Source organism: Mytilus californianus, unplaced genomic scaffold (genome assembly GCF_021869535.1).
Source record: "Mytilus californianus isolate M0D057914Y unplaced genomic scaffold, xbMytCali1.0.p SCAF_1, whole genome shotgun sequence".
Taxonomy (NCBI): Eukaryota; Metazoa; Mollusca; class Bivalvia; order Mytilida; family Mytilidae; genus Mytilus; species Mytilus californianus.
In genome coordinates this window covers 52574409-52593053 of record NW_026262581.1, presented here as the reverse complement: position 1 = coordinate 52593053, position 18645 = coordinate 52574409, and the positions used below count along the sequence as shown (strand labels likewise).

The following is an 18645-nucleotide window of genomic DNA, read 5'->3' as shown; positions in this document are numbered from 1 at the left end:
CTGATCGCACTTATGATAACACCTACACTTGTCCGTGATATCCTTTTATTAAGCAATTAAAAATCAATGCGTGCACTTCAAATACATTAATTTTAAATGTTATTAATAACATCAGATATTACATTGATTTTCAAATGTAATTAATTCCATTACACTTACCTTGCCAATGTAATTAATTACATTTCAATTACTTTTGTCCAAAGATAGGTATTAAGAGATATGTCATATAGGATAAAATCATAAAAATGACAATACGCTAGAATAAAAAAAATGAATCAAATACAAAAAAAAGAGTATATTACATGCTATATCTTCTTATCTATATATAATGATTAATGATGTATTAGGGAACATTAAATATTTTTTCAACACATTAAAATGTTTATAAAGTATAAATAAAATCAAAGTGCTAAGTGCATTCTAAATGTAGGAAAACATACAATTTACAGGTGCATGATGTGTGATTGCATCAGAAGAGCCAACCATGTTTAAAATGTCCCAGCAAATATTGACATGCAATTGAAAGTAATTGAAATGTTTTTTTTTCATTATTACATGGCAAAAAGACAATGTAATTAATCACTCTCAGTAATATGTACTGGTAATTAAAAAATATGCTTAATTACACATTTCATTAAATTATTTACAAATTTGTAATTAACTACAGCTAATTACAATTACATTTTTAATTATCCCAGGTATGAATATAGGTCACCGTACGGCCTTCAACAATGATAACAACCCCATACCGTTTAGTCTGCTATAAAAGGCCCCGACATGAAAAATGTGAAACAATTCAAACGAGATAACAAAAGTGCTAAATCATAACAACACAATTTACGAAAAACAAATTTGACAGACATGAACAAATGGTAACCACTAAATTACAGGCTCCTGACATGGGACAGGCACATAAAGAAAGTGGCAGGGTTTAACAAGTTCGTGAGCGCTCAACCCTCCCCTAACTTGGTACAGTGATGTAACAGCACAACATAGCAACAAACTTAAGAAAAATCAGTTGTAAAAGCTTTACTCACTAGATCGGTAAAAAGCGCAAAAAAAAATCCCGAACTAACATAGATAATATAGACACTATATAATGAAAGGTTTTGGTCATAAATACATTTTCGTAATAATAGATTACCTTTATATAATCTAAATTAAGTGAACTCTTTCATACGCTTTTATTAAAGATTTTATGGCGTTTTCATTTATTGTATATCTTCGATGATTTTGAAAACTAGCTGAGGACAAGCCGTTACTGAAAATGCACCCGAGTCAAAATCACTTTATAGAGTTTTTTTTTACATTTACTGTATTAAACTTCGTACTCACACTTTGATTTATCCAAATGCATATAATGAATGCAACATTTCTTTAGAATATCTGCTTCTATAGACTCCATGGACTCATCCATACCACGAGGATGAGAATTGCACCTACTATAGTTCGACAGTACACGTGAATACATCTTAAAGGCCTTTTGGTGTTCGTTTTTAGCAGCACATACATCTCCCAGCATCAATTGCGCCTGCAATTTAGGAAAATGGTGAAAGATATCGATCAACTAGACTGTTGCTACTTTAGTTACACGGTTGCATTATGATGAAATGATGAATGGCATTATTCAAAATTTTAACATTAAGATTTAGTCTTAAAGAAATTAACGTTCTAAATTATAGAAATACAGTATTTAAAGTTATAACAACCAAAATAAGTATAATTCATACGACGATATAGTGGAAAACAGGTCTGTCTGTTATTGCCAGGGGCAAAGATCCCATGAATGTTCACTAAGATTGCCTGTTAAAGTGAAACTGTAACCTAAAAAGAAATAATAGAAACAGATGGTTCAAAGAGTCAGTATCTTTCAACTGGTAGCAATGATACATATATCTACTAAATACCCTAAAAAATTTCAAAAAGGAGCAAGGACTTTCGGTAGATTTAAATTTCTTAAAAGTGCATAATAATCCTTTTTTAAGTCCTTTTGTGAAAAAAAAATGGCAGTAAATACCTATACCCAGCCTAACATGGTTCACCTGGGTGTATTTGTAAAACAACGTTTTGCTCTGCGCGTGTTTGGAAGGTAAAATAATGAAATGTACACTATACATGTAACAACAACGTTATGTTTTCCTTCAATTTACTACTACTTGAAGCTGTTTGAAACATGTACCACTGTTCATAGCTGTAATTGTTAGTTGCAGAGAATGTCAATAGCATTGTAGTCAATGTTTGAAATTGATCATGATACTTACGTTTTATCCTTTGTCAATATGCTTTCGCCCTGAATATGCATGAACATTTGCCATTGAACGTTAGGTCAACGTCGAGAAATCAATCAATTTTGTATAGAAAAAGAGCATATGCCTGCAGCTCCCTCTGAAAAGGCTGATCTCAATTTTTATTCAAATTATTCCCTATAGGTTTCTAACTCTTTTCTATTTAGAATTGTCGGGAAAAAAACAGTTTCAAAAGTATTGAACCTACAGGTATTCAAAACGTACTTTTCGGTTGTAGGCGAGAAAATACTTTGATAATTGTAAAATAGTTGATTCTGTATATGAAATTGTTATATATTTTTTTAACACGGTATCTCTCCGATATCATTTTTCTATTTTTCTATAGTGTCACCTTCTCTTCTCCCTTTTATGTTTTTTTAACAGCTGAAACGTTTCGATCAGTTATTTACTAATATCTTTTTCGTATGTACTAGATACCGGATAAAAAAAACCAAGGCTTTACAACATTTAAACTTAGAAAAGCTCGACAATCTTATAGGTTAGTGTGAAACAGCAGATATACTTTTACACTAAATCTTTGCTGCCGACCCAATAAATCACGGTTATGAAAACGCACATGAATGTAACGCTACATACTTAGTTTCCTTTTTTTTCATATGAATAAGGGTTGTTTTTCGTGCAATTAAATTAACATGGTGGTCGTTCCAAAACAGAATAAAATGCTTCGCTGGGGCGCAGCTTGATACGACCGCAGAGGTCGAACCCTGAACAGTTGGGGCAAGTATGGACACAACATAAAGCTTGATACAGCACTGAATTTGGATTGTAATTAAATATTTGACACAGCATAGGTTTCTGACACAGAATGAATGTGGTCTAAGAACTTAAAATTTTTTAATTTATCTATTCAAACCATATCATTATTATTTGCTTTTATATATAAATCAGAAATAACCAATTTAAAATGGAAAATTTCAAAGAAAAAAAAAGGAAAAAAAAATCCCTCCCACAAATTTTTTCAACCCCCTTATGATTCATCACCCCCAAACTCAATCCCAGCCTTCCCTTTGTGGTACGGTACCTTGCAGTACATATGATGGACTGTGAAACTAAAATCAGGAGTTTGGGAAATTTTGGTCAGGAGATTAGGACTCAGATCAGGAGCTTTTTAATCGACATAAATTCTGTCGTAAATGTAACCGTGTGCTGTAGAAATTGTCTGTTAAAGTGTGTTTTCTTCAACTTTCCATCCGAATGTATTATGTTTATAGTACCCTTGTACTTATAAATTTTCTCTATCTTTTTAAACTTTCAATTTGTTCAATCTAACATTCTTCTTTTTTAGTATGTTCTTTAAATTTTTTAGGTCATATCTTTTTTTCCATTATTCATTGCAATCAGAATATTTGCTTATCTATCTGCAAGTAGATCTTTTATTTTTTATCTTTATGCAAGTAGATTTTCAATGCATGATAAGTAACACATTCAAACTGTAATCATGGGTCATAGTTAATATATAAATTTCAATTTAAGCCTTGAAAGGAAGTATAGAACCCTCAAATAATTTTCAAATTATTATTTTTTTATTTGTCCCAAGACATTTAAAATCATTTAATTACAATCCTTTTATGATTATTTGTTCAATTTATATTTTATTTATATTCTTTTAAAAATTTACATTATTTAAAGGAAAGTAACTTAAAACAGGATAAATCAAGGGAAGTAACCCAACATTCATTTTAAATATACAAAGTTTTATTACACAACGGCAGTTAGCCTGATGTAAAAATCGTTGATTACCAGTATGTTTGACACCCAAGGTGACAAGTGAAGCCATATAATTATGCATGTTAATTGATTTACAGGTAAAATATAACTTCAGGTAATGTCAGTTACACCAGATATGTTGGGCTGAAATTTTTCATTCATTAAATATTTCATACACGGGATTTTTTTGTCTTCAACGGGAGGTCGGGAGGAGACCCCTGAAAACGGGATTATTGTATTCCCGTCGGGAGGTTCACATGTATGATTACTGTACAATTTAAGAGAGGTCCATACACTTAAACAAAAGTTATTGTCTGGAAACTAGAAAAATGCTTGTTTTTTGGCACCTTTTTGGCCCAAAATTCCTAAACATTTAGGGCAATTACCCCCAAACTCAAACCCAGCTTTTCCTTTGTGATATGGAACCTTGCAGTACAATTTCATAAAGATCCATACACTTACACACAAGTTATTGTCCTGAAACTAGAAAAATGCTTGTTTTTTGCCCCTTTATGGCCCCTAATTCCTCAAATTTCTAGGGATTTAACCCCAAAATCAATCCCAGCCTTCCCTTTGTGGTATGGTACCTTGTGATACAATGTCAGAGAGATCCATACACTTGAACACAAGTTATTGTCTGGAAACTAGAAAAATGCTTATTGTTGGCCCCTTTTTTGGCCCCTTATTCCTAAACGTTGTGGGAAATTACCCCCAAAATCAATTCCAGCTTTCCCTTTGTGATATGGAACCTTGTAGTACAATTTCATAAAGATCCACACACTTACACACAAGTTATTGTCATGAAAATAGAAAAATGCTTGTTTTTTGGCCCTTTTTGGCCCCAAATTCCTAAAATTTGGAGGCAATTACCCCCAAAATCAATCCCAGCATACCCTTTGTGATATGGAACCTTGTGGAACAATGTCAGAGAGATCCATACACTTACACACAAGTTATTGTCATGAAACTAGAAAAATGCTTGTTTTTTGCCCCTTTTTGGCCCCTAATTCCTAAAATTTGGAGGCAATTACCCCCAAAATCTATCCCAGCATTCCCTTTGTGATATGGAACCTTGTGGTACAATGTCAGAGAGATCCATACACTAACACACAAGTTATGTCTGGAAGTTACAAAAATGCTTATTTTTGGCCCCTTTTTGGCCCCTAATTCCTTAACTGTTGGTACCATAACCCCCAAAATCAATCCCCACCTTCCTTTTGAGGTATTGAACCTTTTGGTAAAAGTTTATAGAGATCCATTCACTTAAACTAAAGTTAGAGTGCGAAAACCAATGTGTCTTCGGACGACGACGCCGGACGACGACGACGACGACGACGACGACGCCGCCAACGTCATACCAATATACGACCACAAAATTTTTTTGCGGTCGTATAAAAATACAAATAAATATCTGTTTCCGGATCAACGTGTGTACATGATGAAAAGTTATCCGGGAATCGGTATTTAAATAGTTTGATATAAAAATACGATGTGGTAAGATTGCCAATGAGACAACTCTCCACCAGAGACCAAATGACATAGAAGTTAACAACTATATGTCACCGTACGTCCTATAACAATGAGCAAAAACCATACCGCATAGTCAGCTATAAAAGGCCCCGAAATGACAAATGTAAAACAATTCAAATGAGAAAACTAACGGTCTGATTTATGTACAAAACAATGCACGAAAAACATATATGGTACACTGCAACAAACGACAACCAGTGAATTACAGGCTCCAGACTTGGGACAGGCACATACAGAATGTGGCGGGGTTAAACCAGTTTGCTATCACCTCCACGCCCTATAACCTGGGACAGTGGTGAAACAGTACAACATAAGAACAAACTATAATAAAATGCTCCGCTGGGGTGCAGCTTGATACGACCGCAGAGGTCGAACCCTGAATAGTTGGGGCAAGTATGGACACAACATTCAAGCTTGATACAGCACTGAATTTGGATTGTAATTACATATTTGACACAGCATAGGTTTCTCACACAGAATGAAAGTGGTCTAAGAACTTAAAAAATTTTAATTTACCTATTCAAACCATATCATTATTATTTGCTTTTATATATAAATCAGAAATAACCAATTTAAAATGGAAAATTTTAAAGAAAAAAAAGGAAAAAAAAATCCCCCCCCCCAACTTTTTGAACCCCCTTATGATTCATCACCCCCAAACTCAATCCCAGCTTTCCCTTTGTGGTATCGCCGCGATATAGCCTTTCTGTGCTAATGCGGCGTAAAGCAAACAACAATCAATCAATCCCTTTGTGGTATGGTACCTTGCAGTACAATTTCAGAGAGATCCATACACTTAAACACAAGTTATTGTCTGGAAACTAGAAAAATGCTTCTTTTTTGGCCCCTTTTTGGTCCCAAATTCCTAAACGTTTAGCGCAATTACCCCGAAACTCAAACCCAGCTTTCCCTTTGTGATATGGAACCTTGCAGTACAATTTCATAAAGATCCATACACTTACACACAAGTTATTGTCCTGAAACTAGAAAAATGCTTGTTTTTTGGCCCTTTTATGGCCCCTTATTACTAAAATTTTGAGGGAATTACCCCAAAAATCAATCCCAGCCTTCCCTTTGTGGTATGGTACCTTGCAGTACAATTTCAGAGAGATCCATACACTTAAACACAAGTTATTGTCTGGAAACTAGAAAAATGCTTATTTTTGGCCCCTTTTTGGCCCCTTATTCCTAAAATTTTTCGGAAATTACCCCCAAACTCAATTCCAGCTTTCCCTTTGTGATATGGAACCTTGTAGTACAATTTCATAAAGATCCATACACTTACACACAAGTTATTGTCATGAAACTAGAAAAATGCTTGTTTTTTGGCCCTTTTTGGCCCCTAATTCCTAAAATTTGGAGGCAATTACCCCCAAAATCAATCCCAGCATTCCCTTTGTGATATGGAACATTGTGATACAATGTCAGAGAGATCCATACACTTACACACAAGTTATTGTCATGAAACTAGAAAAATGCTTGTATTTTGCCCCTTTTTGGCCCTTAATTCCTAAAATTTGGAGGCAATTACCCCCAAAATCTATCCCAGCATTCCCTTTGTGATATGGAACCTTGTAGTACAATGTCAGAGAGATCCATACACTTACACACAAGTTATGTCTGGTAGTTACAAAAATGCTTATTTTTTGCCCCTTTTTGGCCCCTAATTCCTTAACTGTTGGTACCATAACCCCCAAAATCAATCCCCACCTTCCTTTTGTGGTATTGAACCTTATGGTAAAATTTCATAGATCCATTCACTTAAACTAAAGTTAGAGTGCGAAAACTAATGTGTCTTCGGACGACGACGACGACGACGCCAACGTCATACCAATATACGACCACAAAAATGTTTTTGCGGTCGTATAAAAATAAGTTGAAAAGGGCTTAACTTATCAGATCGATATAAAGAAGAAAAACATCTAACAGAAAATAGACTGGATATTATGCACTAATTTAGCAATTAAAAAAAAAGATGATCGTACATTAAATCTCGCACTTTTTCTTTATACCTGTAAGCGCCTTGTATTGCAGATTTCTGTTAACTTTTGACAACAACACCAATGTTTTACTTACCTTGTTACATGAATGATTATATTTTAAACTATCTTTTGCAGTCCTATATGCATTGTCAATATTCCCCAACTGAAGGTGACATTCTGACATATTCCTCAACAAAATCGACAGTTCGCTATTGCAATCTACTCTATTGGAATCAAAGCAGGAAAGTGCTATTGAGTAAGAATATAAGGCAGCTCTATAATTGCCCACAGACAACTCTCGATTTCCCTTGTCACCATAGAAGCTACGGACAAATGGATCAGCAGAGGAACACATTTCATCCACTCCAATATTTTCTTCTGTATAGTTGTCTTCTGCTGCATGCCCTAAAATAATATATGGCGAGGCAAATTCAAAACTCAGAAAATTATATCGGACGAAAAATTTTAATAAACGTTAAACATGTAGTGTCCTGTCCATAATTATACAAGCTTTCAAACATCTCGTACTAAATTTCTAGTACCCAAGTTGTTCATCTTGGTCGAAGTTATACGCATCTCATCGTAATGCTAGGTTTCTCGACCAAAATAAAGTTTTTACCAAAGTCAAGATAAAGATAAAGTGTTTGAAACATAAAAAGAATGTTTTCGTGATACCTAGTTTATTAACGAGTCACAGATTTCTTGTTAAATTTTAATTTAAGAGATTTTGGTATTTTTTATTTATAACTAGCGTATTACCATAATAAAACAAAAGAACTTTGTTATTAAGATTTTGACGAATACAGCGGTGAAAGATGATGATTATACGTTAGACTTAGGAATGGGCTATTTTCAACAGGAGGAATTGTGTTCAGGATAATTGCTGTTCACATTTTTATCTTTTACTAGTATTTTTGAACACCTCGTGAATTTTCTGTAGCAATGCACTAAATTTTCCCCAGAAAACACTGAATTTCATTTTCCATTTAAAAAGATTTGTATTTAAGGACTTTCGCTACTCTCTTTCAAATTAACAAGCCTTTTAAAAGACTGTTATAAAATGATAGTATATAAATAAAAGAACTAAAAAAGCAGAAAAAGATGAAGGGTCCGTGTGCTTGTTTTCGAGATATACGCCATTGAAAATTTGGCGGGAAATGATTCTCTCTAGATTTTTCATACTTTTAACATTGTCCGCTTTTCTCTTTTAAAAACTATGAAAAAATAACAAGGATTTCTTGCAGCGCCAAAATAGGAAATTTGTTAAACAATGTACTTGTATTTGAAAATTTAACTAATAATAAATATATTTATTTATTTATTTTACATATATCCATAAAATCTGAAGATTATTTACCCTATACGTTTCTATCTAAGGTCATATTGAAGAAAAAAATATGCTTATTTTACATGCATGGTTTTTAAGATGTGATTCTAGGGCATTTTAAACCAGTTTTATCTTCTGGGAAAAAAATAGACACATTTGGGCTGCTACCTCATTTGCGTACACACAACTTCTCCTTTCATTAACCATTCGTTAGATTATTGGTTTTGGTTAAGAAAGCCTCTCTTGTTTTAATTCTTTTTTGTTTTTGTTCTTTTAATTTTTACATACACGTATATAATTTGTAAAAATCTTTCATAATTTCAGATCGTTTTCATTTTAATGCATATATATTATCGTTGTTATAGTCGAATATTTGGAAATTAGTCAAAATAATATTGAAATCTTGTATCATTACCCACAATTCGGCCAGGCTGAACAGTAGGAATCCATGATGGAAATGCGAATGGATGCCGTATAAAGTTGAATCCAGCCATATTCTAGTTATCCAAGAGAGCTTCGCATCTTCTGTTAAAAAGTCCTTCAACTGCAAATTCGGAAAAAAAATATGCAAAATTACATGGTGATGTTGACTGACAACATGTAACAAGATTATTCTTTGCCCTGTCTCAGTTCCTCTAAATATGATGGCACAGCACCAAATAAAAATAATAATAGTTAAAAAGAATCACTTTTTGCCTTCCTTTGATAGAGGGATTTAATATGGCTGATATTTTTACCATTCTGGTGGTATCAGGCTGATATCCAGTTGAAATTAAACAAAAGACATGGAACTCTTTGTTAGAGAAGGTAAAACATGCCAAGTTGGTATATTTGAATTGTTTACATCTGTTTCTATGTGCTTTAAAAGTTTAATGTAGGTGCATGATTTATGATTTTATGCATCTGATATACGTGTTTTTACTTAAATTATAATATGGAACTTTGCGATATTTGTAATCTTTAAAATTAAAGATAAATTTTCACAAAACGGTCGATTGTGGTAGGTGCAAATACATGTGGATCTTTTGTGTGCATAAGCATAAATTCCGCCGAAAAAATTCTACAGAAAGGTAAATAAATTGATCTTTTTAGAGCACTAATTTGCATCTCTGCCCCCCGGCGATAGTTTTTTTGAGTGATCTAATTGTTGACAAGTAATTTTAGAGAGTGGTCTCATTGTTGACAAGTAATTACGATGATAACATATGTTCCATAGTGCAAACGACCCGTATATATATATTTGATGTGGCGGCATGGTAATTAAAATTATCATCCTTTACGACAGACAAAATAGCTGATCTGAAAGGTCCACTGTACATCATGTACTGTGTTACAACCCTAGATAAAGCCGACGAGGAAAGGCATTACATCGACCACCGAAAGCTATATTTTTATGTACCTAGGTGGTCGAGTGGTCTAGGGCGCTGGACACGGTGCAGGCGGTGTTGCCACGATGTCACAGAAGCAAGGGTTCGAATCCCGCTGAGGGAAGAACAAAGATTTGCTAACGCATTTGAAGATCTAACATTGTTGGGCTAAATTTGAGACGAATTATATATATATATATATATCAGTATAAGGTAAAATATATATATCTTTAGAAACACTTAAGAATACTTTATAAAAAAAAAGAAACAATCGGAAAACTTACTCTGTTTCTATAAATATCTTTCCCGATCATCATTGAAATATACACAACTTATTAACAGAGCTATGCACCTCATAGAATAAAATACTTCCAAAACTTATCATACTTTTATTGTAATTAAGCTTTTTTTGCCAAAAATAAATCGTTTATTGCACTTTTCAAATGGTTGTTAACAAATACACTAAATGGTTGAACTATCCCAAATTATACATTATTTTAGAATGAGGCTGAATTGAATTGTCTAAATCGACTTGGCCCGGTCCGAATTAGGGTCGGATTAATTTTGGGCTGGAACACCTGATACCCTCATGGCGAACCCACTTTGTAGAACCTACCTATTTCATTCATTGTTTATTAGTTCTCGTCCTGAATATGCGTGAAATATTTTCACCTTACTGTATAACAAAAACATAGTCAGTCAATTAATGTAGTAAACGTGGATTGAGGAGTTGCTAGTTAACATTTATTTGTTTGTTATTTTGTTACGGCTGTCACTAGTAGATCAGAAACTTCCGGAGCATTTGACTTCAACTCCAAGGTCCTGAATGAGATATAACGAGTCCAGAACCAATCCTATATATACCAATACATATTCTTAGTATTAGATTTTATTTCATAATCTATTTTGTTCAATTCAATATTTTATCATAAATATTTGTTGTTTTTTAAGGTGTTTCGGTTAAGGTTTAACTACCAAGGCTTTTCCTCATCAGGTATCCCAAGCCTCTAACTAATAAAATAATCAGTTTCAAAAGGAAAGTTCAAAGCATCCATACGCATAGAATTTAAATATTCTGCATACAGGGATACGACACCTGGTAACTTTGTATTGATGTATTGTACTATAAATTCAATCAGTTTATGTTTTGATATAACTACTGTCTTTTATGTTGTGATTTATCCTATAACTTGGAGGATGTAAGTAGATCCTTCAAGTTTTTGTGTCTTTTATATGCTATGATCGGAGGTTTTGGAAACATAGTTTTTGTGCTATCATTTTGTTCAATTAGGTGCCAATGTTTTTTTATTGCTTTATTAAGTCCATTGAAGGAAGGATTAAATTTGGTGGCTAAAACTAATGGAGGCATTGCTCTTTTGTTTTTAAGCTTGTACCTTAGACAATCTTTTCTTTCCCTATGCAATGCCTTTGTTATTATGGGGTTTATATCCTTTTCCGAGTATCCCCTATGGAGAAGTTTTGTTTTGAAAGTTTCAATTTCTTTTAGTGTATCATTTTTGTTATTTGATGATCTCATAAACCGCAATATTTCTGCAGTAATAAATCCATTGAACACCGATGATGGGTGAGCTGACGTTCTTTCAAGATACTGAAAGTTATCAGTAGGTTTACGGTATAGTTTTACGTCTAATATATTATGATTAAGGAATCTGTTTCCTTTAAAAATTGTGACGTCAAGGAATTGAATGCTAGTGTGTGATATTTCATGCGTAAATTTTATTAACGGGTGTATATTATTAGCAATGTTAAATAATTCAGTAAGATTATCTTGACTAGAATTAAAAAGAATGAATCCATCATCTCTGTATATAGATAACAGTGCTAAGTTATCTTTAAAAGGAAATATATCAAGAATATTCGTTATAATTTCAAACATTCTGAAATCAGCCAGGGATGGGCTCATTGGGGCTCCCATTGGGATTCCACATGTCTGTCTGAATATCAAGTTATTAAATTCAAATTCATTATTGCATAGAATGAATTGAAGTATTCTTAAGAAGTCCTTTTTTGGTGGTAGAGGTATTTCATGTTTATTACGACATATTTTGTACCATGCTCTGTCAACTGCTTGCAGTATTTCATCGTGAGTTAAGGAATTGTACATACTAGTTATATCAAAAGTGCACATAATTATGTCATCCGGTGCCCTTATTTGTTCTATTTTGTTAATAAATGAGGTTGTGTCCTGTGTATAAGTCCATAATTGGCTAACTACTGGTTTTAGGAAGTAGTCTATAAATTGACCAATTTTTTCAAGTGGACTATTGCATAATGATACAATTGGTCTCCCAGGAATATCAATATTTTTAAGGAAATCTTTGTTAGTTTTGATTTTTTCTCTATCTTCATGGTTAATTTTGAGAATTTTAGGCAACATATAGAGTCGTCCCACTCGTATATTGGCATTATTGGCTAGGTATTTATATGTTATATCGTCGATATATTCTTTCTTGTGTAGTTGTTTGATCGTTTTTTGAATAGTTTCGGATATTTTGTTCGTATTAAATTCATGAATTTGCTCATAGCATATACTGTTGTTCAGGAAGTTCAGTGTTTGTTTAATATATAGATTTTTATCCAGAACAACAGTAGATGAATTTTTGTCAGCTTTCTTAATAATTATATTATTATTTGAACGTAAGGTTTTGAGTGCCGCTCTCTCATGTTTAGAAAGATTATTTCTAACTTTGTTTATTTTTAGTCTGCATTTTTCCATCTTTGTGGCAAATAGATAATTTTCTATTGTGTTGTTTGCTAAAGAGGGTTTGAATCCCGATTTGATTCTAAAAGGATGATTGGTGTCCGCATTAGATTTTTCACTAAAGTGATATTTGCATCGCATTTTTCTGCCTAGTTCGTCAAAATCTCGTAAGAGATTTTGTTTAATGTATTTTACATCAGGACTGGGAATAAATTTTAATCCCTTTGCAAGAACTAATATTTCATAGTTTGTGAGATTTTCACGTGAAAACACTTCTATATAGTTTAAAGCTTTTCTTACATTTTCATGAAAGTTTTTTGTGCGTTTAAGATGGCCTTTGTTATTATTATGTATACGGAGTTTACTTTTGTATTTTATTAATCGTTTTGTCTGATCCCTTTTCCTGAGAGATCTTTTTCTATTACTCATAGTAATATATTTGTTTAAATTTCTTTTGTGACAAAACTAATTTGTTTGTTTGTATAATTATTTCAACTCTAATTGAGAGATGAAATGAATATATATAACATTCAACTCTATTTGAGAGATGAACTGTATTTTACTAATTCTACTCTATTTGAGAGATGAATTGATTTGTATTTTGTTTAAATCTATTTCAAAAATTATACATTGTATATGTAAACTCTGTTGAAGTGTTTGTTCACTTCAATGAGATATAACGAGTCCAGAACCAATCCTATATATACCAATACATATTCTTAGTATTAGATTTTATTTCATAATCTATTTTGTTCAATTCAATATTTTATCATAAATATTTGTTGTTTTTTAAGGTGTTTCGGTTAAGGTTTAACTACCAAGGCTTTTCCTCATCAGGTATCCCAAGCCTCTAACTAATAAAATAATCAGTTTCAAAAGGAAAGTTCAAAGCATCCATACGCATAGAATTTAAATATTCTGCATACAGGGATACGACACCTGGTAACTTTGTATTGATGTATTGTACTCTAAATTCAATCAATCTAATACTAAGAATATGTATTGGTATATATAGGATTGGTTCTGGACTCGTTATATCTCATTTAAGAATTCTTCAATTCATTCTATGCAATAATGAATTTGAATTTAATAACTTGATATTCAGACAGACATGTGGAATCCCAATGGGAGCCCCAATGAGCCCATCCCTGGCTGATTTCAGAATGTTTGAAATTATAACGAATATTCTTGATATATTTCCTTTTAAAGATAACTTAGCACTGTTATCTATATACAGAGATGATGGATTCATTCTTTTTAATTCTAGTCAAGATAATCTTACTGAATTATTTAACATTGCTAATAATATACACCCGTTAATAAAATTTACGCATGAAATATCACACACTAGCATTCAATTCCTTGACGTCACAATTTTTAAAGGAAACAGATTCCTTAATCATAATATATTAGACGTAAAACTATACCGTAAACCTACTGATAACTTTCAGTATCTTGAAAGAACGTCAGCTCACCCATCATCGGTGTTCAATGGATTTATTACTGCAGAAATATTGCGGTTTATGAGATCATCAAATAACAAAAATGATACACTAAAAGAAATTGAAACTTTCAAAACAAAACTTCTCCATAGGGGATACTCGGAAAAGGATATAAACCCCATAATAACAAAGGCATTGCATAGGGAAAGAAAAGATTGTCTAAGGTACAAGCTTAAAAACAAAAGAGCAATGCCTCCATTAGTTTTAGCCACCAAATTTAATCCTTCCTTCAATGGACTTAATAAAGCAATAAAAAAACATTGGCACCTAATTGAACAAAATGATAGCACAAAAACTATGTTTCCAAAACCTCCGATCATAGCATATAAAAGACACAAAAACTTGAAGGATCTACTTACATCCTCCAAGTTATAGGATAAATCACAACATAAAAGACAGTAGTTATATCAAAACATAAACTGATTGAATTTATAGTACAATACATCAATACAAAGTTACCAGGTGTCGTATCCCTGTATGCAGAATATTTAAATTCTATGCGTATGGATGCTTTGAACTTTCCTTTTGAAACTGATTATTTTATTAGTTAGAGGCTTGGGATACCTGATGAGGAAAAACCTTGGTAGTTAAACCTTAACCGAAACACCTTAAAAAACAACAAATATTTATGATAAAATATTGAATTGAACAAAATAGATTATGAAATAAAATCTAATACTAAGAATATGTATTGGTATATATAGGATTGGTTCTGGACTCGTTATATCTCATTGGACTCGTTATATCTCATTCATGCGGTATGGGCTTTGCTCATTGTTGAAGGCCGTACGGTGACCTATAGTTGTTAAAATCTGTGTCATTTGGTCTCTTGTGGAGAATTGTCTCATTGGCAATCATACCACATCTTCTTTTTTATATGACTTACTATCCGCTTTTACATTACATTTGGACAACGAGCAGGAAAAGTTTAACCTTCTCGAGCACCTGATTTCACTCTCGGTTTGTTTGAGAGTTTGAGTGTTCGCATTGTCCATGCTTTGGTTTTTAGTGTTTTCGGTGTTTGTATTTCGTGTTTAATCCCACACCTTGCTATTTTGTCCTCGTCTGTTTTCCTGGAGGTGCCTTGTCCTTTGATCATGTTGTACGAGATTTTACTGTGACTTTGGTATGCTTCCTGCTATTTATGCCAATTAAACTGAATCAATACATTGCTTTATATTAAACTGGCAGTTATAGAGAAGGTCAATTTATTTACTTTAAAGTGCCACTTATTGTTATATCAAACTACAAATGTAATTAAAGCGTGTCTGTTGTCAAAATTAAGTGATTTTAAACATAAACAAACAAGCAAGCTAACAAAAAATATGCACAAAAAAAACAAAAAAAATTGAAAAAAAACAACATAATGCGTGAAAACTAATGTTCCCAGATATGATATTTTGCTGGTAAAATATGCTTTTTTTTTTTTTTTTAATCCGGAATATATAAACGAGAGTACAATTGGAGCTGTTATGATTGTCTGTTCGTAGTCGCGCTTAATTCATTAAAAAACTTTCGAAATCGAATATTCCTCTCAAGGTTTTGTTTGACAATATACATCTCTGATGTGTTTTTTGTTAAACATATGAGTTAATTTGGCTATTTTATGCATAAGTTTTATTGTTGCTGTTTTAACCTCCCAACCCCCAAAAACGAGAGTTAGATCCGGAACTGAAAACCGGAATCCGAACCCACGTAAATGGAAGAAAAATGACTTTCTCGGTTCTCATTAGTCATAGAAAAGAGAAATCATTGTTTTAACAATGAATTTCATTGGCAGGTTGTATTAATGTCTAGTATACAAAAATATTAACGTATATACACAAAGAATTCCGTATATACGTAAATCGAATTCTGTATATACGTAAATTGATTTACGTATATACGTAAATCGAATTTCGTATATACATAATTATTTCTGTATATACGAAATTATTTACGTATATACATAATTATTTCTGTATATACAGAATTCGATTTACGTATATACGGAATTCGATTTACGTATATACGTAAATCGAATTCTGTATATACAGAAATAATTATGTATATACGTAAATAAGTATTTTTGACCCTGATTCCGCGCCATACTATGGCGATAATAGTACAGAAATAATTATGTATATACGTAAATAAGTATTTTTGACCCTGATTCCGCGCCATAGTCTTGGCATCTTATATTTCAAAAAATTCAAAAACTTACCTAGATTTCAAGTCTACAGAAGATCGTCGTGGCAAAAGAAACCAAATACCTGACTTTCACTTGATAAGGTTCACTAGATGTTAAACAGTTTCCATTGTCCATCTGTTATCCGTGCCAATCAATACAATTATTTATATGAGGGGAACTTCTCAAACATCTTTCCCAACTTATTTTATTTTGTCACCTTCTGTAATAACGGAAAAATGCACAGAAAAATACAGTTAAGTTTTAATGTTGAACTAATTGAATTTTATTTATCTACGTCCAACAATGCTTTAAAACTTTTCCAGGTACACAGGTTGGTCTGTACTCAGAGTAATCAATAGTCCGAGATTACTCTGACGTCCAACGGCTGTTTTGCCAGACAAGCTGGGGCCGTGGGACGTCAGAGCTCGTCCCATATCAAAAAGTGGATATTTGCCCGTCCAAAATAGATGCGCTGCTTCGTCGCTTCTGGTGCCAACGGACGGCTTTGGAATTATATAAATCGGGTATCAATTTGTTCATTTTTCATTTATCTCTTCATTTATGTAAGTTTCACCTACCTGCCACCCTTTATTTTCTCATATTCAGACAGTTTTCACAGTGACCCATCGATTCAGACATTTTTACTTTTATTTTCAAATGTTACGAGACATTTTGCGACCTCGAGACTCAAATATGCAAATATCTATACTTTTTTCACCTCCTTTATAGGAGATCGATATTTAACATTTAGTAGCCAACCACGATTTTTCACCTCCTTTACAGGAGATCGGTATTAAGCATTTAGTGCCAACCACGATAACATTCGAAAGCTCTCGGATATTTACATTGCTTGCATCGTAAATGAGCGAGGTGTTAGATTATATATTCATATTGACCTAGGGTCATATGCATACATCATTTTCCATAGTCCATTGTGCCTCACTTTTTTCTCGTGATCACATGACAATCTTTCAAAATGAAAGTCAAAATGCCAGAATCGGTGGGTCACTGTGAAAACTGTCTAAATATGAGAAAATAAAGGGTGGCAGGTAGGTGAAACTTACATAAATGAAGAGATAAATGAAAAATGAACAAATTGATACCCGATTTATATAATTCCAAAGCCGTCCGTTGGCACCAGAAGCGACGAAGCAGCGCATCTATTTTGGACGGGCAAATATCCACTTTTTGATATGGGACGAGCTCTGACGTCCCACGGCCCCAGCTTGTCTGGCAAAACAGCCGTTGGACGTCAGAGTAATCTCGGACTAAGTAATCAAATGTTTTGGTATAAATACGGCCAAATTTGCCAACAGTTTATGATAAACCTTAATTCACAATTTTGTCTAAAAAGCAATAATAATTATATCTGTAGATAGCCTGCAACTTTGAAATAGAGAGGCTCTTCTGGATCTCTATAATGTAGAACTGTTGTATTTAACTTCCTTGTTATTGTTCAAAGAAACATTTAATACGTATACACTATTTACATTACTTGTCATTGAGCAACAAAAATATGGCAAGCCGTTCTCGTCAAAGCTATGTTTAAACCATTTTTTCGAAAAAATTACACACTGAGAATTTAAAAAATCACACTGAGATTTAAGAACCTTAAATAACACACTGAGAAATTGAAATTACACACTGAGAAATCGAAAATACACACTGAGATTTTATAATTACACACTGAGATGTAAAAATATGAAAAACACACACTGAGAATTTAAAATTACACACTGAGATTTTAAAAAGACGCACTGAGATGAAATAGATTGAAAAACAAACACTGAGAATTGTTAATTACACAATGAGATTTCAAAAATACACACTGAGATTAATATGCAAATTACTAATGAATATTCATGAGATGATTATAATTCAACAGATTAATATCTTGGTCTCCCGAACTCTTGTCATTATAATGAAATGCGGTTCCTACAACCAACATTCGTAATAAATTTCAAGACTTAACAAATTTTTTTGCTAACTCGTATTCATAAGTTTTTTTGCCTATAATTCAGATTATTACTAA

General features: G+C 32.8%; 1 protein-coding gene across 7 annotated transcripts in view; it reads right to left on the bottom strand.

Moving 5' to 3' along the window:
- Nucleotides 1-16959, bottom strand: part of LOC127721104 (TPR and ankyrin repeat-containing protein 1-like) — a 56845-nt gene extending 39886 nt beyond the window's left edge. For 6 of the 7 annotated variants that reach the window (XM_052227785.1, XM_052227796.1, XM_052227802.1 and 3 more), the window contains exons 1-3: nt 9268-9588; nt 7620-7930; nt 1336-1531 (exon numbers count right to left, since the gene is read on the bottom strand). In XM_052227785.1, the coding sequence (XP_052083745.1) occupies nt 1336-1531; nt 7620-7930; nt 9268-9346 (586 nt within the window). In that variant the 5' untranslated portion in view covers nt 9347-9588. Of the gene's footprint in view, nt 1-1335; nt 1532-7619; nt 7931-9267; nt 9589-16695 lie in introns of those variants that run through there. The other variant, XM_052227790.1, reaches the window with a different exon arrangement.
- Between the last annotated feature and the right edge of the window lie 1686 nt (nt 16960-18645).